General features: G+C 40.7%; 2 protein-coding genes across 5 annotated transcripts in view; both read right to left on the reverse strand.

Moving 5' to 3' along the window:
• The window catches only part of GPC6 (glypican 6), a 1069657-nt gene that overhangs the window by 145560 nt on the left and 897388 nt on the right, over positions 1-26709 (reverse strand). The window lies entirely within an intron of this gene.
• Positions 22831-24157, reverse strand: LOC116631542 (39S ribosomal protein L42, mitochondrial-like). The gene is given in 2 exon segments (XM_032402771.1): positions 22831-23661; positions 23663-24157. Coding segments are annotated over 2 exon segments (423 nt in total). The 5' UTR covers positions 23713-24157; the 3' UTR covers positions 22831-23288.

Raw genomic sequence — 26709 nt, forward strand, 5'->3', positions numbered from 1 at the left:
GCCTAATAGAATGCTTAACATTTACTGATGCTTAACAAAAACTTGTCAGTTTGTTGGTCTGTGTTGGTTTTCATTATAAAACCCAAGTATATTTTACAAAGTGATAGACTCTTCAGCATAAGAACAGCAAATATGTGTGCTGGAACCAGCCATTTCCTGCGCCCATGGTAGACATTGCTAATCAATCACTGTACTCCTAAGTTGGGATGCAAATAGTAACTTATTTGCTATCCTTGCTCCAAAATCATTTAGTTAGAGAAGAGATGTGAATCACTAATTCTGCTATTGAGCTTATCAAATGTCACGTTTGAAATGTCTGGCAGGTTACTTACACTACCTCTGTATGTTTTAGGTCAGTTCAGGGCTCCCATATACATGTGTTCTAACCAAAGCATGGTTTCCATGATGGACTTGGAGTGAGGAGATCTGGTTTCAAATTATAATTTCATTACTCAACAGCTGGAAGACCTTGAGCAAATAACCTAATCTCTATCAGCTTTTGTCTTGGTGTGTGAAATTTGGACAATAACTTCCCCCTTCTTCAGAGGGCTGTTCTGAGCAGTCAGATGAAATAATGAATCCGAGTGGCTTTTTAAATTGTTAAAGCTTTATAAAATGTCTGCCAATATAAGCGATATTGTAGAGGTCATGTAAATAATCACAGATCTTTGTCCAGTATAAGGTAGTACAAACTTAATGAAGCACCAGTTTCCGACCTTACATTCACTCACCTAGCTATCCCTTTGATTCCCTCTTTTATATGGTTGTCATAGTGGCTGGGGATTAATAGGGGATCTCTTCCAAGTATAACCTGAGGTCTAGTGATGCTTCATTACACTCTATTGCTCGGCATCCAGGCTGGGAAGCAGGGTGGGGGGTGGGGATCAAACTGATAGGATAGAAAACTAAATATGAAGCACAACAAAAAGTTTGACTCTAAGGGAACATTTTATAGATCTAATGATTTGGGGCTAGTGACAGTTAAACGGATTTAAAAAAAAATAGCCTCAGGAGATTCCCCTAAGGGTTCTAACCAGGTGACAAGCTGACCATATGCTCCACTCAAACAGCTTTCCAAGAAAGCTGCTCCTCATTTTCTAAGCGCGTTGGCATATATGACAATATGGAAAGTATGCAGCAGTTAATTTTCCTAACCACCCCGAAACTAACATATTTGCAATGCATTTCATCAGCAACTTAGTAAATTGCCACTTAAGAGGTACATTACTTTTACAATAGTATCATAAAACTCCCGCTGCCAGCCATAATTCACAGGTGGTGGCTGAGGAAAGTGGATTCAATGGTACTGCAATATCCCTCTGTCCTGAGGTGCTAGTTTCTAAGGAACAGGCTGGTGATGTGTGTGAGCATGTTTCTACTTTGGGGGTTTTGAGTCAAAATAATTTATAAACCTATCTCTTTCTTTCTCTCCTTTTAAGCCTGATATGCTCATGGGCATATCAGCAGCTGTATGGAAATTGTTCTGGTGACGAGAGGGTCCTCTCTGAAGGTCACTTTGTGTAATATTTGAGAAAGCGCTTCACATTTATTTTTGGCATTCAGGTCCTTGGGTGATATTTAAAGTGAATTTTAAATGCATAATAAGAATGATAAGAAATGAAGGTTTTTCACTGACCACATTTTACAGGGAAAAAAAATCTACTGAAATAGGGACATTAGGTTCCATGATGCTGGTTACTTTAAATTTTTATATCACTTCATCTCCAATTCAAATATCAAGTCAAAGGAAATTCCTTAAGTACTTTGAAAATCTCTCTAAGTCATTCAACCAAACTTGGAAGCATCCATCCAAATGTAGACTTGGCTGTCAGAGCAGGAGGTGGGGACAGAAAGATCAGAGTCACTAGCATACTAATAGGGAGCAAACTGAAATTTCTTGAGGGAAAACACGAATGTCATTATCAATGTTTTTTAAAAAAATACACCTTGTAAGCCTTCAACAAATATGGTCTTAGTAATCCCATGGCCAACTGTTACTTCCCGCATTTCACCCCTCACCCCAAACCCTCTGTCTTTTTTTTTCGGCAAAAGGGTAAAACTTTATATTAAAAAAATTTTTTTTACAGTGTGCCTCTGTCTTCACTTAAAACCCAGCAATTTCAACCCCCCGAAGCTTTACCTCTTATTCCCTTTATTGTTGTCTCTCAGAGAAATTGATGTTCCCTGACTGAACATAATGCTTATTTTTGTGAATGTCATACCAATTACTATTTTGCTCTTTCAAAAAGGAAAGACGAGGGAAATGTTTAAGAAACTATTCAGGTCATTATAGGTAATTTGACATTTCATTATTTCATTATTTTCTTCTTTATTCCATCTCCTTGTGGCCTTGGGCAACTGATAGACGCACGATGTGGCAGATGTTTAGTTCTGGATGGAGCTTGAGAGGGTGCCCAAATCCTTAACTTAATGGATAAGGAAACTGAGTCTGAGATGTGTAAGAAGCTAACCGGCGACAGCACCTTCATATTGTTCCCAAAGCCATTTCTTATCTAAATAATGTGGGCACCATTTAGCACTTGGCACTAGGTACTGGGCCCCCCACATGATCGAATGCAACCTTAGGGTATTCTGACTTGGCAAAGGACAGAGTGGTCATTTGCACTATTTCTCTTTGGCCTGGCATTCGGGAGTCTTCACTTCTTGCAAAGTGAGAAGGGCAACTGAAGCAGACGGTGGGGAGTGTCTTGTAAGCCTAAGTGGCCCATCTTTTAGATGGAAGCCACAGGTTGTTACTTATTCCCATCTGGCTAAATAGTGTTCTTCGGAGGCGGACGCGCAGATCTCTGTCTGCACAGCTAAATGACGAACCAAAAATAGTTTTTGTGGTCTACTGGTAGACATAAAAAGCAATGAGGTCAGCCCGGAGTCCGTAAGCAATGAGCACTAATGTATTCTTCTGCCCGCTTTGATTTGCTAATGAAATCATGCAGTTTTAAAAGAGGGAGGACAGAGTTTAACGAAAGGAAAAAAAAAATTAGAAATGTCAAGTGTAATCCTTTGAAACAGGTAGTGAAAGCTCTGGAGTGTAACTGTTTTGATGTTCTGAGTCCTGCCAGTGAGTGACAGGGAAAATGAAGACCCTTTCAGACAAACCCATTATGCTCCTGTCAAAGGTGGCTGAAGTTCTGTTCAAACACCTGTTTCTAGTCTTTATGAATATTAAAAGCCTCTGTGATTTTTTTTTTCCAGGAAGCAATGATTTTGAAGTGTTACAGTACACAAAAGACATCATCTCAGTCTTGTTCCAATTCACTGCCGCTCCTCAGTTTTCCCTGAGGATGTGCATAATTTTTTAAGTTTGTGGCAGTTAGATTTGTAGACGTAGAACACTGAAACTGAGAAACAGGGTTGCTTTTTAAAAATATTGGTATTAGTCATTCTGATCATTTTACATGGGATGCGCTTTTAATTTAGCATAAAGGTGCTAACCACATAAATTGATATGGAAATACAAAACTGAGGAGCTCTGGAAGGGAGGAAGGCATGCCTTCCAAAGCTGTCATGCCATCACTAATAGCCATGGGACTACCAGTTGTTTAGGGAGACTGATCCCAGTGGGTAAATAATTCTCTGACAATTAAAAGGCATGTATTTGAAATGTGCATGGGCCTTCCAGAATGCAATATTTTTTTTTTCTAAATTTAGTTTGCATGGATTATGATTCCTTCTAAAGTTAAATAAAGGTATGTGACATGAACCAACTGGATTTTATGTAGTTTCTTAGAAACATATATTACAGATGCGACAGACTGTACAGAATCCTGCCATTAAATCTTCCAACCACTCTTTCGGAGCTCTTTCTCCTTGTTTCAAATGAAATTGTGTTACACAAATCACAGCCCCCTAAAATGATCGCTTGTAACTAACTCCTTGGTGCCACTGATGCTGGTCTTGACTAATCCCTACTTTGTGAAGGAATTCCAACCCACTGTAATCCCTAATCACTGGAGCCAGTTTGGGAGCCAGTTTCAGTTGTGTATCACATTACAGCTGCTAGAAAAAGGAGTTGTCCTAATTCTTCCTGAAATTCAGGAGGCAAAGGCTGTGGGGTCAGGAAATTACACTTGAGTTGTCTAGAATTTGCAATCTGCATTTTAATCACTCATTCACATTTAGGGATGGAGATAAAGCCAAAATTGTACTGACATCGAAAGGGATCTAAAAAGACCTGAAAAGGATTGCTTCACTGTGCCCTGCTGTGATGCTTGTGTGCTTTGGGAGTTAATACAGGTAGAGTAGAAATCAGGCAACCTAACCTCCTTTTTCTGCCTTGGCTCTTGGGTACAGCCTGTCTCTGGCCCTCTTTGATGGCTAATTCTAGGCCTTGACACAAAAAGCAGAACCTGCTGTCCATGAAGGAACAGTCACCATCTCTTCACGGCAACAATGCCATTTACCATTTTTCTGGATACATTTTACTGTCTAAACCACAAACGTTGAGACATGCGTATGATGGACCCAAAACATTCCTCAGTCTCATAGAGGCCAGAATCCTTTAAGACCAAATAGGCAGGGCAGAAAGTCATGTACCCCTCTCATGAGAGTTCCCAGAATCCAGAAGAGACCACAATCAGCTTCCAAGGGCCATACCATCGTTGGTCATTCTGCTATTTCCTGCTGCAGTCGACGTTCCGCTCAAGGGTGAGAATGTGATGTCAGTCATTGTGCCTTTCCTCTGTACAATGTATTCTCCAAGGACTCCTCAGCTTGCCCAGAGGAGGAGAAAATAAGTCTCTGCAGGTGCCTAAAAGACCTTATGTGATCTCACTCCCAATCTACCTGCTACCTCTCCAACCCCATCTCCTACTGGTATTCTCCTCGTTCAAACAGCGCCGGCAACACTGGCTTCCTTGTTTGGTTTGGAATAGCACCCCCACTCCCAGCACGAGCTACTGCCTTTTAGCTGTTGTATTTTCCCTCCAGCGCACTGATCACTACCTGACATACAGTATATATGGTATTTTATTTGTTTCATTTATTATTTTCTTCCAACACTGGAACATATGCTCCGTGACATGAAGATAGGAATTTCCTTTTTCTTTTTTGGCTGCATCTCCAACTTCTAGAGTAGTTGTCTGGCAAAAACAGGTGCTCGGTCATTATTTTTTTGAATGAATGAATGAATCCGTGGCCTCTCCTTGGCTCCTTATTGTTTTATGGCTTGAAGCCATGTAGGTGCCCCTGAAGGAGACAAGGGGGCCCTCTCAGCTAAAAGTCGGTATCTGGTTATGAATAGATGTTCCGAGATGTCAGATTCCACAAAATGTGTCATTTTAGATCAACAGAAGAGGCATCTACCATGGGCTTGATTCTGGGAAAACGGTCTATAGAGGCGATGCTGACTGGCAGGCCCAGGGTTATCAGCTACAGCTGCACAGTTTAGGCACCGAGTAAAGGTGTCAGGCAAGGGAGTGGGGAGGAGAGAAATGCAGCCTGCTCCCTGCTCGCCAAGCCCTGGGTCCTTTGGAGTAGCAGGAGAGAGGTGCCCTTTTATAATTCATGTATCCACAGGGCCCACTTCATTGCAGTGTACCAATAATGCTCTCCTGGCTAACTGCTGGCTCTCGTCAGTCCCTTTCTGTGGACACCTTCAACACCTATAGTCAACTCTGAGCACCCAGCTTAACTCCCCGCCTTCACGATTGATTTTCCAAGCAGAGCTGTTTAGAGTTTAAGCACGTGAGCATCGCTTCTTAAAGAAAACTGGGTCCAGTGGGCCCAGGAGTCTCCTTCACACAGTCCATCTCCCCACACACAACGGTTGGAAGATGGATAGCTGCTGATCTTCCATGGGTAAAACGGAATAGAATCGACAGCCCAAAGCTCTCACTTTACTACCCTAAAATGTTTAGCTTTTTGCCTCAAGAGATGGTCCAGAATTTCTAAACAGCTGTCTCTAAGTAGCAAGGCGGCAAACATTTCACATTAACCTTTTCTTAAATTTGGGGGTAAGAGTCCCAGGAAACTGTCCTTCCACAAGAAGGAATTCATAATTCGCATGTAGTGACTTCATCAATAATGCCTCTAACACAAGACAGTGCTCGAAGCACCTACTTCCTACACTTGGGATTTTTGACCTAAAACACATCTGAAATGACAGTTCGTCTAAAAAATGCTTAGGAAGCTTTCTCTATCCCTCCGTTTTCCAAATCAATTAAAAGAATTCCAAGAATCATCCATATATGGTCTCCCCAAATTTTCCATGACTTGGTTATTCTTATCCAGGTGTTTTGTTCCAGTTGACCTAGAACCAGCTGTGCTCAAGTACAAATTGCTTTATACCTTTGTGTGGGGATGGAGAGTAACTGACTTGTCCTTTGCCAGTGACAGTGACACACTGTGGATTGTCTAGTTTCTTCCCCCCACCCCCCAGCTTAGGACTCCAACATGGTATTTTTCATAATGCTGCTCTGTTATTAAACTCCACTGAAATCAGTGTGCCTAATTGATCATCAACTGGCGACAATTAAATTGAGAAGAGCTCCCAAAGGAGGAAAAGGGCAGAAGAAGAATCCAGACATGGAGTTATTCTGAAATCCGTTCCCTGATCTTCTGCTTGCATTGTGTGCTAGTAAAATCCGGGGTGTGATAAATGTTTAGAGTTTGTATTCACATTATTAACTCAAGAGCAGTAAAATGTGTGAAAACAATCTTTATTTTAACCAAACACAGACCATCATATAGCATAATTAATGATCTGTGGGAAAAGGCATTTTTCCACCTTTTCAGTTGTGTTCTGCTTCCCAGTCTTGCCCCACACAGCCCTCCCTCCCATCTTCCCAGAAATTGAGCTTTATCTCTTATCCCCAGTTTTATGTATATTGATATTCTCTCTACCGCCTTACTTTAGATCCACAAGCATTTTTAAGTCTCTTCTTTGACCTTCCCTTCTCTCCTTCATGGGGATTGCCTTGGCCTGCCATCGAGCACCCTCAAACTGTGCAAACCCCGGGTCCGAGTCATTTGACTCCATTTTCTCACCATGTGTTTATTATTACTGAAACTCCCCAAAATCTGGATTCAGCGTTCACTGCATTATTGATTTGGCTTTTTCAGAAAGACTTCTCATAATTGCCAAATTCAATGACTTAGTCTGAGTGTGAAGCCTCCACATGAATTCTGGAGGACCCAAAAGCGCCCTCTCAGGGGGGCAACCACTCCCTCAGCGAAACTCCACTTTGTTCTTGGCTTTAGTCAGATAATGGTGACAGTCTCCCCATGTTTCCTCTACCTCACTGGTCCCTTTGGCTGTCTGCTTTGTTTGTTCTCCACGCCCTCATCAAATTCAAAACGTGAGAGTACCCTAGGGTTCTGTCCTTGACCCCATTCTTCTTCAGGCTGTGCCCTGCCCCTATGTGATCTCACTCACTTCTTTGTCCCGCCCTCCACGGCTGACCATGGTGCAGCTACTCACTATGGGACCCCCAGGCAACAAAGCCAACCACCCAGGCAACAAAGCCAACCACACGCTTCGCTTCCCGGATCTAGTTTCCCGTCCTTTTAACCTCCTGCTCATTTCTCCTGGAGCACTAAGTCTTGACCCCTTGCCTTCAAAGGCTTTCACAAGGTGATTCCAAGTTCTTTCTGAAGTTTCATTCTTTACCAGTCATTGACATGCCTGGGGCTATTTACATACTGGAAATTTGAGGAGGAAATAATGCTTTTTGCTTTCCCCTGCATATGCCCGGGGAAAGCTAGGATGCTGCAGGAGCTCTGTCTTTGTTCTTCTCTGCCTCACTCGCTCCACTTCAGAGCCTAGACAAGATCCTGGAGCATATGCTCAGGAAATATTTGTACAATGAATAAAGGTAACAGACATATGCTCAAAATCTGAAAACCAGAATATTAAATAAGCTGCTCAAAGTCACCTTCATCTTAAAGCTTTTCCTTATCTCTCCATCTTGATTTATAGTCTCACTTCCTTCGACCTTCCTAGCATTTCTTGTGTAACACATATTTTATCTTGTATTTTAGTATTTTATGCAACGGTCTTAGGGTCCCTCCTGGTTCTCCCATATACGCTCTCTAAGAACAGGTGCATCACATACACCTTGAAGTCCCTGGTGCTCTTAACACAATTCCTTGTATGAAGCAACAGGTCAATACCTACGTGTTGAGTGTGTTTTAACTTAAGGACTAACATACTTGCAGTGGAAATCGCAAAGTTCCTGCTTCTTGCAGAGTGTCCATCATAAGCATTAGCTCGGGGTATGGTGCTTGGCCTGTCACCTAATCGCTCAGAATTTCATTTCCCTAATAAATGGGGTTAATAATACTTATTTAATAGGGGGACTCAGAGGATTCTTTAATTAATGATGAAGCACATTCCAAGATCCTCGGAGGAAATAAAAAGATAAACATTATTATATCTCTTATTACTGCAGATAGCAGTTACTAAACTTTTGCATAAACAGGGACCAACAACAATTTTAAGCCAAAGTAATAGTTTAATAAGAAGCAGCTAGGGGTTTCCACAGTTGAGCTAACGTAAACACTTTGGCAGAAATTATTCCCTTCTTCTGCTGCTATTAATACTGGACAAGATGAGCTTTTAGTCTCTGGTTCTTCACCTGTTTAATTAAGACATTGGACGAGATTACCTCAAAGGCCCCTTATAACTCCCACATTCTTGGCAAATCTTTTATTAACACCTCACATCTCTGACTAATTGAATGGTCTTTCATGCTTTAAAAGAACTGTATACCACTGTAACTGCTTTCTCCTAAGTGTTCCATTTCAGCCAAAGAGTTGAAGGACAAGTGTAGAGTTTAAAAAAAAAAAAATCATTTGACAGTAGAATGTTGTATAAAATCTTTCAGGGCACTGGGAACATGCAAATCTACATTTTTGAATCTTGGTGTCCTAGAAAATTTTTTAGCTTAGGATGGAGAGTAATCAGGAAAGATTCATGTATACTCCACCACACAAGCTAATCAGAATTTCTCACAAATCGAAATTAATGTTTCTCATTAGCATTTTCCCTGGGGCTCAAGGTAATGCTTACGAAGTTTCTCCTGGGAGTATTTCAGAATCCTAGGCAGCTCAGTGAGGATGTCAGGCATTTGGTAACAAACCAAGTAATACTCTGCCTTTTTGGAGGCTGTTTATGGAATGGATAATCTGAAATGTTCGATTGAACCACGAGGAGGGCTTGTAGAGAGATTGTTTTAGAAAACTCCCTCCTTGACTCCTTCTACCTGACTTGAGTGTTCAAAATGGTCTTGAAAAATCAGAACCACTGGAGTGTAGTGCTTTACAGCTCACTCTTTGATGTCTAGTTTAACGTCGTTCTCAGATGGTGTGTTCAGCTGTTTTCAGGATTTGTCATGATGCTTTTTAAAAAAAATTATTGTGGTAAGAAAGATGTAATATAAATTTACCCTCTTAATAGTTTTAGGTGTACAGAGCAGTATTGTTAATCCTCTGTACATTGTGGTATGACAGATCTCTAGAACTTTTCATCCCTGACTGAAACTCTACCCACTGAACAACTTCTTCCCCTTCCCCCAGCCCTTGGCAATCACCATTCTACTTTCTGTGTCTAGAAGTTTGACTACTTTAGATACCTCGGGTAAGTGGAATTGTGCAGTGTTTGTCTATCTATCTTTCTTTCTTTTTTTTTTTTTTTAAGATTTTATTTATGTATTTGACAGAGAGAGAAACAGAGAGAGAGAGGGAACATAAGCAGGGGGAGTGGGAGAGGGTAAAGCAGACCTCTTGCCGAGCAGGGAGCCTGGTGCGGGGCTTGATCCCAGGACTCTGGGATCATGACCTGAGCCAAAGGCAGACGCTCAACCACTGAGCCACCCAGGCGCCCCCAGTATTTGTCTTTCTGACTGGCTTATTTCACTTAGCATGATGTCTTCTAGGTTCATTGCATTGTACCTTATGACAGGACTTCCTTCTTTTTTAAACAGATTTTGTTCACAATAAAAGAGTTACTCTCCCAGGTTAATGCCAGAGTTTGGTCTCCCATGGTCCACAAGACAAGTTTTTTTTTTTTTTTTTTAAAGATTTTATTTATTTATTTGACAGAGAGAGAGGGAACACAAGCAGGGGGAGTGGGAGAGGGAGAAGCAGGCTTGCCGCTGAGCAGAGAGCCCGATGCGGGGCTCGATCCCAGGACCCTGGGATCATGACCTGAGCCGAAGGCAGACGCTTAACGACTGAGCCACCCAGGCGCCCCGCACAAGACAAGTTTTAAGCGGTTTTTTAAAGTACCTGGGTCACATTCAAGGGTTGTCACTGGTACCTCAGAGAAAGTAACAAAAAAACAAAAAGAAAAAAAAAAAAGCAAACTGTAAGCACAGCCCCTCTTCTCACCCAACAGCAATATATTTTCAGTGACAAACTAATTTTTTGCTTCAGCATTACATAGAGAAAATCAGCATCTTCCGGTGATCATCTGACGGTATGGCGGGTGTATGATTCCCTGAGAATTTTGTGCCTACGAATACCATAGTATGATACGGCAGATATAATAAAAGCGTAGAGTTTAGCAGCAACCCTGGAATGCTTCTAAGTTTACCTTATATCCCGACTCTTTTCCTACGGAGGCTTCAGAAGGATAAATGGCATGGTTTTTTAGATGAGATATGTTTAAATTCTGCTTTATCACTTACTCTTTGGCTTTGAACTACCTCTTGAAGCCTCAGTTTCCTCCCCGGTGAAATTAATGTCACCTGTGTTCCACAGGGCTATAGGGGAATGAAACGTGATCAAGGAAGCAGTGGGTCACACTCCTGATATAGCACAGTTCCTGCTACAAATAAGGGCCCCATAAATAAACATCTGACCTTGACCCTTTCTCATACTTGGAATGCTGGTGCTTTCAACTTGCATTGAAATATCTAGGCATCCTAAAAGATCTGTCCTCTGCTCAAAGAAATACTGGCATCTAAGAGGTTGAACTTACAAAAGAGATAAATTAGGAGCTGACTATTTGCTTTACAAAACCAGTCTTTGATTAACAATAAGATTAATGGCTCCCAGTTTTTCCCGCACCTCCTGGTCTGTTTGTAAACCCTGCTCTGAGCTATACATAATTCTCCTCATCCTGAAACAATTTCTTTATAGAGTTCCTCCAAGACTCAAACTCTCACATTTTTGTTTCCCTACAAAAATGTTGTTGAGTGGCAGCAACTAGGTAATTTGTAGTAGATATTTATGTCTTACAGAGCTTTGAAAGGAAATCCAAATTAGGCCAGCCTGACCTCCCATGCAAGTCATTTCCATATATCCTGGTCCCACCAAAAACAAAATGCCCTAAAACCTGAGCTATTGTGAACTCCTGCAGGATATGAGATATTAACATTGACCACCATTAAATCTCCTGGTTATAAGTGCTGGTGCTTGACCCAACTATTCTTTTGGCCAAAAATCGTAACAAACAGCTAGTCAGTGGAGTTCTATTTTCTCCAAAGCTTCCAACCTTGGTCCAGAGTGAGGCATTGGAGATGCATAAACACGCACAGATGTGCTTCCAGCCTCCTGTTTCCGAGGTTTCTGGAGCAGGTGATCATTAATGCAAATTTATGGGCCATTACAGAATTTTGAAAAGATGTGTTGTGGTTGAATAAAAAGCATAAGCTTTTCGCACTTACTTTTTAATTACTAAATATGTAAAAAAGGAAAGTTACAGATTTTAGCCCTACCAGTTTCTAGGAAAGGTACTGAGCTGAACATTCCCTGACAGAAACAACAACAAAAAATCTCCCAAAGTAGGGTGAGTTCTTTGGCAAAAAAAACCCAAAAAAACCCGTAGGTTTCCTCTATTTAGAAAAGTGGTATGAGGATCGAAAGCAACCGCTGTCTCTCAAAGAAGGGTCTGTTGTTAGTCCTCCTGTCAGAGCGAGAGTGTGGGGTGGCAGAAGCCCATGAAAGGCTCAGTTCGCAGGTTGGGTGTGTGCATGTGGGTGATAGTATTGCTGGAAACTTCTCTCTTGCTCCTTCCCTAAAAAAATTGCTTAGATGAAGAGAAAGCAAATAGCGCAGAGTACTATTAGTTCCTGTTTAAATTTAAAGTGAGGACTAAGCTAAACACGGTTTTATGAAAGGAGTATTTTTAGGAATGAATGGGTTAGTCAGTCAGTCGTTGAGAAGTAGATTTTTAAACACGCCGCAGCTACCTCTTGGTAAAGAAGTATGTGTGCAATGGAGATGTTTGCTTTCTTAGAAAACACATTTTTTAGGTGTTGTTTTAAATGATTCTGTAGTCACCACAGCTAACATTTCTCCCACCTTGCTGTCCTGACACGGCCAGTTCTGTTTGCTTACAAGAGACATGCGCAGCTGCAATCTGGCCCTTTGTGATTTTTCCTACATAGCTTTTTGAGATCAGCACAAAAGATTCTGAAATCTTTTTTTTTTTTTAATTTTATTAAAACCAAAGCATGTGGCCATAGCAAAAGCAGATATATTTTTTTCATGTTAATAGGAAGATCGCTTTGTTTCTATTTTGTTTTATTAAATAAAATGTACGATTTCCTCGGACATCTATTTTTCTGCCCCTAAGAGTAGGAAACACTGACCATAGGAAAAGATCACTTACTGTCACTCTGCTTAGCTTTGCACTTTATGATAAGAAAACCATTTTCTGAGATCTCTTTCAGGCTGAAAATGTTTCACCCAATCTGTTTGCATTTTTAATAACAGTAAAATAAGCAAACCCTCGATAACAGCGTTTCCCATTAATTTTTAATAATCTCATGGCTTTTAAGTTGCCCTTTGTATCTTCATGGGGGAAAACATTCTATAGAAAATTAAACAGGAAGTAAATTTATTTCTGATGCTTTCCTTATTCCTGGAGAGTCAAAGCGTCAATGTCGTGGGCTGCCAAATATTTCTGAACGTGTTTCCTCAGAAATGCCACCAAGGCAAACAGCCGAGGTGATAGCTTTTAATTTTCTGCTTAGTAATATTCCCTCTCTCTTCATGGCTGGATTCTCCTTGGCTCCAGAGTGCTAAGCTGTCTCTACAAACAGCCTTTGTGATTGATTACTGCCAGCCCAAGGGTCCCTGGAATTGTCTGTCGGGCCAATATAAAGACCCGAGTGCAGCAATATTTATCATTCACTAATTCATCAAAGTAATGAAAATTTATTGAACACCTACGGCACACCAGGTCTTGTACAAGGTACTAGGGACATAGTAGTGATCAGTTCAGCTGCGGTCAAAACCACATAGCCATGGAGACACAGTGGGGCTTCTATACATTCTTTGTAAGGTACTTCTATGGTGCTTTAGGTGCCGGGAAATGTTTAGGAGAATCTTCATGCCCTGCTACCCAACCCCTCCCTATGCCCAATCTGTTCTGGCTTCAGATGCCTCAACTGAAAGATGAAATAATACCTCCTTCATTGCACTGGTATGAGGGTTAAATGGAAGATTCTTATGACAATGCTTAGCATAAAGTGCAATCATAAACGTTGACTATTCTTACTGTCATCTACAATAATGGTGATAGTTCAAAAAGTAATAACTATCATTTATTTTCTGCTATGCATTTATATGATAGGCTCTCCCTTGGGTGTTGTTAAGTATATTATCTGTAATTCTCTCAACAATCCTCTGAGATGAGTCTGACCACTTAAATCCAGAGAATTTAAGTGGCTTGCTCAGGGATGTCCAGTTACCGGGACCACAGGTCTCTTCTTTCTCCGAGGAGACACTCCCCACAGCTGACTAGGTGACAAGAAATGGCTCATGGCTTGAGGATCCAGTCCCCACTGGGGGAATGCTGGGATGTGAGGAGAGATTCCCCCACACATGATCCAGGAATCATGTCCAGATCCACAGCCCTAACACCGGCAATAGTGGGCAGACACCTCAGATGGTCCTGGGTAGATCTACTCCCCTGCTTCCACCCCTACTTCTTTGGATCGTAAGATCCACTGCTGGCATGGGGGAGGGCATGGGAAAGCCTTCTCCTGGGCACACGGACTCCAACCAATGCCCCCCTCCCCCCAAGTCATATGAACTCAAGAGGACTTTGGCATTTCTGGGCACCACTTTCCTCACATAAAATGAGAAAAGCTAGTTCTGGGATTCCTCCCCTTTATTTATTTATTTTAAAGATTTATTTATTTATTTATTTTAGAGAGTGGGGGAGGGGCAGAGGGAGAAGGAGAGAGAGAGAGAGAATCTCAAGCAGACTCTGCTCTGAGCACAGAGACTATGTGGGACTCCATCCCATGAGCCTGCAACCCCAAGATCGTGACCCAAGCCAAAACCAAGAATCAGACGCTTAACTGACTGAGCCACCTAGGCGCCCTGGATTCCTCTTTAGATAAGGAAGCAAAGGTAAGTATTGAGTGCATTCAGGCTTTACATCTGGTAATTCATTTACTTCTCCCAGTGACCCTATGAGAGAACAAAATTACTATTTATGATTCCATCCAAGGTGGTCCAGGTACTCCATGGTGGACTCAGCCCAGAAATTGAAGTCTGCCCAGTTCCAAAGCTTGAGATCTTTCGGCATCACCACACTGCCCGAAGGTTTGCATTCCTTTTCCAGCCATGGTGACTTGGGCATCTTCCATCTTCCAGCAAAGATCCGAGAAGATCTGTTGCCATGTGTATTCTGAAATGGACACCATCCACTCCTGACAGCCAATTTTCAAGGGAGTGGGAAAGAAGAGTCACACTGCAGTGTGAGTTACTATCATCTTCTTGATTCATTTCTTTTACCCTGGATTATCCCAGCATTCTTTTTATTTCCCCTTTTCACATGGCGGCACAATCTCAAGGTTGCTTTGGGTCTGGTGGTCTGGAAGTCGATGAAGCTATCCTTCTCACTTTGTGCTACTAAGCAGGGGAAAGATTATCCTACTGCAAATGTTTTTCCTGCACCACCCTATCCTAACCTAAATGCTTGCACAGCCATGCTCCCGTTGCTGGCAATTTTGCTGAAATGGAGTTTGTAATTAAAATCCTCCTTGGCTTCTATAGTTTCTCTCCTATTCAGCTACATGTTTCAAGTGGTTATTATGCTTAATAAAGCAACTTTAAAATGGAAATTAAAAAATTAAGGGGTGGATGCCTAAATGGAAACAAATACCAATAAATATTCTCATGCTATTCCTATATGTAATAGCTTTTGATAACCAGGCCCTCCAGCTTTTGTGTATATATTTGAAAATAAGCACTTACAGATCCAGCTTACACCTGATATCATTATTCCCCATCCTGCCTTTCTGAGATCATAAAAATAACAAGATTATTCCACCAAAGGCAAATAATACTTAGAAACAATTAGAAAAACTTAATGAAAAGAATAATTAAATGCATGTTAAATAACAATATATCAAACACATTTGTGCTTGGAAAGAACATCTTTTCATGAGCAGAGCTCTGACTGATGTCAGCATGCATCTTCATTCTCTTGGATTCTCATCCAAAATACCAAAATATTTTTCCCTTGTAGGATTGTAAAATAAAGTAGATTCCAGTTCCCAGCAGATACGATAGTGTTTAACATTACCATATTTACACGTTAGCGTTCCAATACTACAACAGGGAAACAATTCTTGAAACACTCCTCATTTTCAGCACATTATGACTAAGTAATCCCCATGGCTAGCATTTGTATCTGCCTGGTGACTCTTCCCAAACTGGTTAGCAACATTTTCAAAAATCCCATTTTAAATTTATCTGTCTAGTTTTTTTTTTTTTAAACAAAACAGAATATATGTGTGTTGGAGTGGGTATTCTACAAACTCCACTTGACAATGGGATGGTTTCAGGGCATCAATCTTTCCAGGAGCGGAGAATATTCTGTAGGCCTACATGTACAAGTATGGCGAAAATGAAAGTTCTTCATTTTGCAGGATGTTTTACTCTGGGCTATCTCCACCTCCTGGGAATCAGTCTACACTTCCCTACCTTCTTCTACTTTTAGTCCGTTGTTTTAGCTAGAGACAAAAAAAATTCTCCTTTAAAGGTAATCATTTCTAGAAATAATAGTTTTTCAGATAAACCCCTCGCTATGAAAAACATTTTCTTCTTTGTAAGGTTTCTTGACACAATTAATAAAAAGATATTTAACACACATTAGTTTAGGGTAGTATAGTAGTAGTTTATATATTAATAACTAATATCTAATGTCACAAAATTGCATATGACTTCATAATTTTTTCACTGCAATTCACTTGAGTAAAGACAAAACAGATAATACTGCTGTCTCTAGAAGGCAAATCAGTTCTAAGGTTTACATGATCAATGTCAGTGTAGCAGCACTAGGAACACAACTGTTTTGTCCTTTGTTGTGGGTAATACTTGTCTATTAATTCAGCTGAAGTTGGCAATCTTGTCCCATGGAATGGTCATGAGCTTACGGTCAAAGAAAACTCTTAAGTCTGTTTCATCTCTACTACATGCTATCCACCAAATAGTTCTGGTTATTCCTAATTTCGGGCACATTATTGGATTGTTTCTTGACTTGTAATTGGGTTACTGCTGAATTGGGAGTGAAGTGATGTGTGCTAATTCCAGGCCGGAGACTTTAATTACCGTTGTGAGACTCTCCGGACCTCTTTTGTTTGTCTTCTACCTTGGCAACTGGCAATGTTCAAGATGGTGGCTACCCCTTCACCCTGAGATCTAGAGTAAGAGGTAAAGAGGTAAGCAAGAGCCAATATAGGGTGTAGCCTGAGTGAGAAATAAATCTTTGTTATGATAAGCCATCAAGATTTTGGAGTTATTTGTTACTGCAGCGTTACCCAGCCTATCCAGACTGATGCAATAACAAAGTAATTTTTAAGCGAAAAGATCACATTATATAAAGTGAGGGACACAAATTTTATTATGAACCCATGGCTATTACTGTGATTGTTGTCTTGATCCATTAACCTAGGACCACACTAGCCCATATGACAACTGTGTACAATTTAGAATAAATCCTGGCCCCCCGGGATGTGTCCTAAAGATCAGAGTGTGACCTGGGTTTCAGGCCCACCAGCCCTCTTGGCTTGGCACCTTGTGTTGTGATCCATTTAATTTAAACTAGGCAATGGCATATTTGGTCTTAATTCCTTGTAGGGCTCACACATGCTAACAATCTTCTTTCTGCTGTCTTCAAAACCATTGATTTCTTTTTATGGTACAAGTATTTTTGCAGTACCTTTGTGTTTGCAAAGACTTTTTCACAAAATGGTAATAATTATAATCATACTTAATTGGCAATGTTGATGTGAGTATCAAATGAGATAATGTATGCGAACAATGCTTTGTTAACTACAAAATCCTTTACCCGGTGAGTCGTTAGTATCTCCTCTAATGACTACAGTCTTTGGAAGTAGACAGGCAGATAATTCCGTCATTTTACTGATGAGGAAGTTGTGGTTCTACGAGGTACAGTGACTTGCCCAGAACACTCGGTGTGTCATGAAGTCAGGCTTGAGACGGTGTCTTTGGATTCCCAATCCATTTCATCTTCCATTTTCCCACACAAGCTGGAGGAGAGCTGGTGTTTTAGCAGCCCTCTAGCAAACAGGCAGGTGTAGGAAGCATAGAGGGTACAATCCAAAACCCTTTGCAGTATTGAAGATATCATCCTTGCCGACTTATTTCTTTTTTTTCTCAGTGACGAAATTCTCAGGAAATGATCTCCTTTAGAGAAAGGGCTAAATTCCAGAAGATTCAGGGTATAGATAAAAACCATTATGCGATGAGAGGAGACCACTGCCATATATTGTTTGTTTCTCTAGACCTAAGTGTGAATTCTGTAACTGGATGGGGATGCTCAGAAAAGAGCCCCCAGCACGTCTCCGTGCCCCACACTTTGCATCTGCATTTCAGAATCTGACTCACAGAGTACAAATTATTTATGTATATAAACTTGCTCTAAGCTAAATCAATTTAAATAAATATTTTATGAGTTTGCTTTACTGTGTGCTGTGTTGATTTTTTCTTGGTAATGATGAGAATCTATTGGTCACTGAAGCCACAGTGTAGGATGGTGGAATGGTGTCACATTTGAAAGAATAATGGCGGTTATGACAAGGGAACATATCTCTCCTGGGAAATGGGTGCAAAAATTAAAAACAAAGGTGCATCACACACAACCGGACACTTATTTCACAGAATGTACAGAGGGTCGGGAGTGGGTAGTAGGAGAACGTGGATACTGGAAACACAGATACAGTTGATTTTTGTTATTTGTGGTAGTTATGATCTGTGAGGTCATTGAGAACACTGAATTAATGAATACTAAACAGTACATTGGTCTTAGGGAAAATACAGGGTTAGGTTCCTGCAAGCCTCTGGTCAACCAATCAATACACAGCCTTTTAAATGTACGTCTGTTCTATTTAAAGATATATATATACATATATATATATATAGATATATATATATATGTATATAGATATATATGTAATTCATTAACAATGGACTCAAGGCCAACAGCACTATAAGTCATACCTAAACGAAGCTTCTCTAACACATGCATTTTCTCCATGAGGTATATCACAGCCTTCTCACACTTAGGACAACCAGATAGCACTTCAGCCCTAAGCTTGAGAGGGGCCGTTTTAAACAGTGACATTACCAAAAAAAGAAAGAAAGAAAGAAAGAAAGAAAGAAAGAAAGAAAGAAAGAAACAAGAAAAAGGAAAAAACCCATTAACATACGACAAATGTGGCACTAAATAGATGGAGAAAAGGATGCTGTTTACAGTAGGAGAGCTGAAACAAGAAGGCAGAGCATTGCCTTGTTTGACCTCAGGTGGCAGCGTGCATCCTGGGTGACTCAGATTTTTGCCACTTTGCACACGCCTGCGAATGATGGACTGCAGGGCTCTGTTGAGTATTGATTTTGGGGTTACACAGACACTTTACAAATATGGAATTCATGAATGATTATCAGGGTTTAATTCCTGGCTCTGCTACTTCTGAGCTCGACCATGTTACCCATGGGTTCTGAGCCTTAGTCTTCTCATGTATAAAGGGCTGATGATACTGTTGTTTAGAGTAGCGGAGGATTATATGAAAATGGGCATAAGGCACACAGTATGTAGTAGAATTTTAATAAATGATAGCTGCATTATTATCATCATGGAGCAACATAGGGAGGAGAAAACATCTTGGCAGAATAGAAAAGGTATAGGTGGTGCCTGAAAAATCTGGTTTCCAATCCAAGTTCCATTACTTGGTAGCTGTGTGACTCTGGACAAGTTATCATTTGTCCAAAGTCAGAGACTCAATTTTCCGCTCTGTAAAATGAGCACGATAATATCAAACTCACAATCATGTCTAAGTGTGTGTTTGTACAGTAAATTGACATAGTACGTGCTTTAGCATATAAGGACCTCAAAAAAAGTCCATTTCATTCTCCATATCCCTATATTACTTCATCATCAACTAGAATTTTTAGCCAATTGATGTGGGTATTTATAATTTTTTTAAAAAGGGAATATCCTTTCAACCTGCCCAATGGTTGCATAGTATGTGAAATAAAGGCAATCAGGCATTCATGGGCACACACATACACACACCACCATCTTCTTCCCCTTCCATGTAAAAAAGAGAGGAGGAAAGAAACTTTGGGCAATTTTTAAAATAGTTTTCAAAAGTAGGATTTGGCAATTACAATGCAAAAGAGAAAAAGGGAATTTGGCCATTATTCTTAAAATGTTTCGAAATTTACTTCATTTTAAGGGTTTCCTAGTTTACTCAGCAAAGGACACTTGACTAGTGAGAGAGACTATCTGGGAATTTGATAGAAGAGGGGGCTTTTGTGTGGGTTAAACAAAGGTTCAGTGACAACGAGTAAGGTGGTGGGGCCCCCCGAGATGATGTCCATGTCAGATTACAGCTAAGCCACAGGCCAGGAGTGGATTCCTGATAAACTGAGTTTAAGATAAACTAGGACATTTGGCAGGGGAATTGAGAAACAGATGAAATGAAGAACTGCTAGAAAATCTATTTGAAACTTGTCTCTTTTAGATATTTCTTGATCTTCATGCACCATCTAATTATGTAATATCTATTAAATACACAGATCCAGGCACAGGCAAGACATTCATCTAGAATATGCCTGCCTCTTGATTAAACAGTCCTGGAAAAGTTTGATCTTTCCGACTGCACTCTCAGTACTGAGGATCATCCTGACCTTGTGTCCACAACCCAGGTAAGGAAGAGTAAAGAACAACAGCCCATTAGGCTGGCTGAAAAGTTAAGCTGACTTAAAGCAATGGCCACCCATTCATCATTTCCTAATGGGTCTTCAGCAACACGTTCACCAGAGATAAAGGTAAGAAGGCCCTTTTTTTTTTGTTCTACTTCTTGGACTTCTGCTCCTACAGGGTATAATCTAGAGCTTCCCCTGCATGTTTCTAGTTTAGAGATCTGGGCTTGTCTCCAAGACTGTACAAATTCCTAAAACATGTATGTACAGTCTTTCATCACTCAGCTTATTTTGAAAAGAGCATTGATCTGAAATGTGAACGAGGCTCTGGTTTGTACTGCCAACGGCAAGTCTACAAACAGTTTATTTGTGCATCAATCTTCATGGGTATGACTGAGAATAAATATTCCCATTTTGTTTGAGACAAAAACCCAGACATGAAGAGATTAAGTAACTAGAATGAGGCAGCAATGCAAGATTAAGAAAACAAACAAAAAACAAACCCTATTACTAGATAAAGAAAACATGTAGTCAAGAACTAGAAAGTTCTTGACTTCCAATTCAGATTGCTCCTGATTGATAGACTGTGCTCTTAGTTCTCAATTGAAATTAATGATATTCAGTGGCTGTTTAAATAATGCAAATGAACAAGTTTTTAATCATACCCTTGACTGTTACCCAATTTAAACCCGTGCCTTACAGCTTCATTTTAGAAGCTTTGCTCTTGTTAATCACAGTATCTTGTTAACTATTGTCAGTCTCTGCCAAAAAAAATTTTTTTTCTAGAAAAATAAACTGAGAATTTAACAATCTGCTTTGCAGAAATTTTCAGTGAATATGATTATAGTGAATATAAACAGTTCAGAGTGGAACATATGGGGTTCTAACATGATCCTGTCATATAAAATTAGATTAAAAGTAAAGTTGAAATGGGATCACTCTGTTGTATGGACATATGAGTATGCTAACAATTACTCTCAGAAAATGCCTTTTATATTTCAGGTCTAACCATTGTTAAGTGAGTTCTAATTTAAATGTCAGTTTCCATTAAAAAAACTGGGCTTGGAGATCGTTTTTGTACCCTCATGGTTTTAAGAAGGTAAATTTTAGTGATTTTAGTTAGAGCAGTTTTATTAGTTTTGTTGGGGTTTATTAGTTCCCTTAGAAGACCAATGTATCATTTATTTTAAAATGAGTGCTTTACTTTTGGGAAAATATTAAAGAATCGATCCTAGCATTCAAGTCAAGGACATTTAAATGTGAACATTACACGATCCCATTCACCAGGTCAGGCTGTTCAGCTATTTATGGATAAGTCTTTAAAACAAGACAGTTCCATGGAGCTCATACCGAGAAACTCCTATGGAATGGTAGTCACCAGATAAGAAAAGTTTTAAGGAAAATTTTAAGCTGAAGTCAACTTGTCCCTGTATGACCCAACACTTTGTGTCCTAATCAAATACTCATATAATTTTGCTTGTAAGAGTCTGGGGCTGAATTGTGTCCTTTCCCCTCCCGATTCACATGTTGAAATCCTAACTCACAATACCTCAGAATGTGACCTTATTTGGGAATTGGGTTATTGCAGATGTAATGAGTTAAGTTGAGGTCATGGTCGAGTAGGGTGGGCTCCTTATCCAATATGACGTGTGTCCTTATGAACAGAGGAAATCTGAACACTGACGTGTGTGCAGGGACATCACCATGGGAAGCCTGGAGTTATGTTGCCATAAGCCAAGGAACCACCAGAAGCGAGCAGAGACGCCTGGAATGGATCCTTCCCCAGAGCCTTCAGAGGGAGCCTGGCCCTGCCAACACCGGATTTCAGACTTACAGCCTCCAGAACTGTGTGAGAATACATTTCTGCTGTTTAAATTGTTGAAGCCTCTCTGTTGGTGGAGCTTTCTTATGGCAGACTTAAGCAAATGAATACAGGGTCTTTTTGGAAAAAGAGATGGTCTCTGTTTTTCTCCTTTGATGTCTATACCAATACTGAAGGGGTTTTGTCTTTCATGAACAGGAGCAGAAACTTCCTTGAAAGAGTGCTAATCCTGACCCTTCGGATCTGGTCTCTAAATCACAAGTAGTACAGAATATCTAGACAAGCTGGACTTTTTTTTAGAGATGGAGGGTGATGGTCTTCATGGAGTTTGGAGTGAAGGGAACATGCGAGTGTGTCCAGGGAAGAGAGGATGTTCTGACCACTCGTCTCTGTCCTTCATTTCCAGGATGGTTCGGGGGATTCATCTGTCAGTGTGATGCAACCCCCTCCTTCCTATGGCTCCGACTCAGTGGGAGTAGATCTAACTGTGCAGGACACTGGCTCAGTGCATCTTTCATTTCTCTTAGAAATTACATTCTATTACCTAGTGTTTTAGGTAAAAGGCAGTGTCTATAAGTTCAGCTAATATGAAGAAGTTCATGGGGACTAAATATTTGTGTCCTTTTGAAAGTCATATGTTGGAATCCCAGCCCCTTATGATGGGAGTAGGAGGTGGGGCCTTTCAGAGGTGATTAGGTCAGGAGAATGGAGCCCTCCTAAAGGGGATTAGTGCCCTCAGGAAAGCCTTACAAAAGAGAGCTCCCTAGGCCCTGATATGCATGGGACCCAGAGAGAAGACAGCCTTCCATGAAGCTGGAAGTGGGCCCTCACCAGACACTGACTCTGCTGGTGCCTTAATCTTGGATTTCCCAGCCTCCAGAGCTATAAGAAGTAAACTTCTGTTGTTTCTAAGCCACCCAGTCTATGGGATTCTGTTAGAGCAGCTGGAACTGACTAAGGCACAGACCAATACCTTTTGAAACCTGCCAAGCCCAGGATGCTGGGAAAAGTTGGGTTATGAAGACACCTGAGTGGCTCGTAATGAGGCCCCTGAACTGTTCCTTGTACCTCCATGGGGGAGACAGAGTTTCACACTAGCACTGAGTGTGCCTGGGCTCTGGGATAGGCTCTTGATAGTTGCTAAGTCCTTCACAACACTCCCACAAGGTCAATACTATCTCCCCCGCCCCTTTTTTTTTACATGAAGACATTTTATTATTTTGCTATATAACACATTAGTGAATATACTCAATTGCATTTTCTCAAATGGCAAATGAGACACAAGATAACATCTTTTTGATTCCTGAAAACCTCAGTATCACCTGTCTTTTGGAGGATCCAGTTTCCTACGACATCTATGATACTGTCCACGAGGATACCAACGGTGCTTAGTAGTAAAGAACATTTTGCTAAGTTGTTCTATCATGGGTCCTTGCTCAAAGTGCTCATATTTTTCTTCGAATCTGGTTTTCAGTACTTGGTCATGTGTTTCTTCATTATTATGCACAGGATCTGGCCAAGGGATAGGTTTTGTATGTTCATATGGAAAGTCCACAGAAGGGTAGTAGCATACTATCGTCCTGCCATCCGATGTCAAAGCAAGCTCTACTTTGCAATTATAGTCATCTGGTAGAGAAGAATATGTAGATTTATGACAAACACAATATAAAGCCCTGTTTTGAATTGGAAAGTTTCCAGATAGTTCTGTTTGATATCGCCCATTTTACTGCTGCTAACGCCATGGTGAATCAAGATGCTTATGAGGTGGTGTGAAAGAAAATGATTTGAAGAGAGACTGATTTTAAAATCTTCTTCCAGGTATACCTATTTTCATCCCTGACAGCCGCTCACCGTGAGCCTGCCATCTTATCTCCAATACTCTCTCTCTTTTATAAATGAGGACATAGTGACTCAAGGTCAGGTAACTAGTAAAGGTCAGCGCCAGCCCTACAAAGCTCAAGCTTTTACTCTTTCTATATCTATATTTTTGCTTAAACAGCAGTCGACCCTTTCAAAGGACATGCTGTTATTATTATTATCGTCCCTATTGTTGTTGTTACTCTATTGCCCAAAACGTATTAGGGTAGGGGAGTGAGAGACACAAACACACCCTATAGTGTTTCTGATACTCAAAAGCATATATGAGCTGGTACGGCCTATGGGGGTACTTATCTTCTATACTTTTTGTTTATGATCACATACAATTTTATAAATTAGGATTTTTATTTATTTATTTATTTATTTATTTTTAAAGATTTTATTTATTTATTTGACAGAGAGAAAGCACAAGTAGGCAGAGAGGCAGGCAGAGGGAGAGGGAGAAGCAGACTCCCCGCTGAGTAGGGAGCCCGACATGGGCCTTGATCCCAGGACCCTGGGATCATGACCTGAGCCGAAGGCAGCCACTTAACCGACTGAGCCACCCAGGTGCCCCTAAATTAGGATTTTTAGAAATACTATAAAGTAGTGTTTCTCTCAGTATCTTCAAGAATGACCACTGTTATCAGAATAAGCTGGGATGCTTATAAAAATACAAAGTCCAGAACTCTACAGAACACCGAACACTGGACTGAGCTGGAATGGGCAGAGGATGCTGCGGAATCTGCATTTTTAAAGAGTACCCCCAGGTGGTTCTTATGCAAATTAAATTTTGAGAGCCACTGCTATAAAGGTTGGGGACCAAAGGTCTCTCAGGAAAATTCTTTGCCTCTGGCACACCGAGCTTCTACGTGCACAACTTCTGCCAGGCTCCAGTTATTACCAAGGGCTGTAGCAGGTGCAGAAGCCTGGGGGTATGGGAGGGTCACAAAAAGGACACCACTTCTGCAAGGTTCACATCAGAGGGAAAGAGTTGCAAACTTTGTTCAAAACAGTTTAACAAGTGTATTTGAGCTCAGCTTAGAGGTGCGAGCCACGGCTGTGGAATAATGGGGTGCACTGGGATTCCGAACATCTTTGTCAAAGAAAATGTGGTGCTGATAGCCCCAAACAAATTGTATCATCTTTATCACTCCCATCTCATGAAAGACTCAGCCTCAAGCAGTTGCTCCTCTATCATTTATCCAAGGTGGACAGTGGGCACCATGTGAATGAATGGATAGTTTGGTTTTGATTTACACAAAGTTCAGGAGCAGAACCAACTACCCACATTTGAAATGATCTCACAGCTATGCTCTCTAGCTTAAAATGCCTCACTTTTTCCATTTTTATAGGAGGAGAGGAGCACTGATCATCTGAAGGACTGCTTGATCTTATCGGGCAATTTCAGTTCCCTGGAGTCCTATTTAGGAAAGAAGGGTTTCAGGATTCTCAGTGGCCTGAAATAAGGGAGTTTTATGTGTACTTCACGTTCTCTGATAGAATCCAAACCTGTGTCAAAACTCATACAGAGCCATTACGAAATGCGTGTGCTTTAGTTCTGGAGTGGGGAAGAAATACCAGTCCATACTGAAATGGCAACCATTGATAACTGCCGTACTTGCGAAGTGCTATTGTGCCCGGCCTCAGAGAGCATCTCCTGTACTCTTTACGGTGCCTCCATGGAGGTTTTATCATGTCCATTGTACTGATGAGAACATGGAGGTCCTGGGAGATTATGCCCTGGTTACTTAGAGAGTTAATGGCCAAGCTGGGATTAGAACCAGTGTCTGTGTGATGCCAGTGCTTGTGTTTATAACCACTACACTTTCTGTTATGTTTCTGCTTCTCTTTCTATTAAATGGGATATAGACATGGTTTTGTTGGAGGGGATGATAACAGTTTTTCATAGGTTGAGCTCGAGTTTTTCTACTGAATGCCATGTTCGGCACCCTCGAACAATGATGAGACAGAATGACTACTAGGGCTATAGAATATTCTGTAACCCAACCATCGCTGTGGCTTTAAGGATGGGATGTTGCCATGCCCTCTCAAAGACAGACCTGTCCCTGGATTCACAATAGGTTTAATGAGCGTATAGATTCTCATTCATTGCTGTCCTTTTGCTTCCTCTTTCCATATCCTACTATTTCAAAATGGGTATAAAGAGACTATGTTCACAAAGGAAGGTATATCTGACATTTTTATTTCCATACAAACATGCCTAAAGTCACTGATTTAAAGTTCAGAAACAGGTGTAAGTTTTGGACACTTCTGAAAATAAAAATATCTCCATGTTTACACACTGTTGGTGTAGATTAAGCTGAAACGATATAATTTTGCCAGATTTGCAATCTATACTTACTAACACTGGGATCCCAAACAGTATTGCTCTTAGTTATCCTGTCTCATTATCATGCAAGGATGTCAAATGCTGCATTCGATTTGCAAAATTCAAGCTGAAGTTAGGAATTCACAAAAGGTGATAATGGCAGCCCCTTACTCTGAGGAGTGATGTTAATACTCATTATCTGTAATGTGCACAGGGGCATTGCCAATCACACATTGATATCCCCATTTTGTAGATGAGAAAACTGAGTTCATAAGTAGTTTGACCAAGCCACACTGAGACCCAGGGCTTCGGAGTTCAAACCCAGGCTTGTTGACTTCCACATAAGACCGTGTCACCAGAGAAGAGACATTCCCAGCATGTTGTGAAGTGAGCCTCACTTATAATAAAAGAGAAGAACTTAAATGTTTTTGCTTTTTTCTTTGTTGAAGTTCATACCATATTTGGGGTAGAGTGGAGAAAAGCCTTATCTTATCTTCAACTATAAACTGAGGTTTTTTAAAGTGAGTTTCAACGTTGTGGCGGAGGTGTG

This window comes from Phoca vitulina, unplaced genomic scaffold, assembly GCF_004348235.1.
Source record: "Phoca vitulina isolate PV1807 unplaced genomic scaffold, GSC_HSeal_1.0 scaffold5, whole genome shotgun sequence".
Lineage (NCBI taxonomy): Eukaryota > Metazoa > Chordata > Mammalia > Carnivora > Phocidae > Phoca > Phoca vitulina.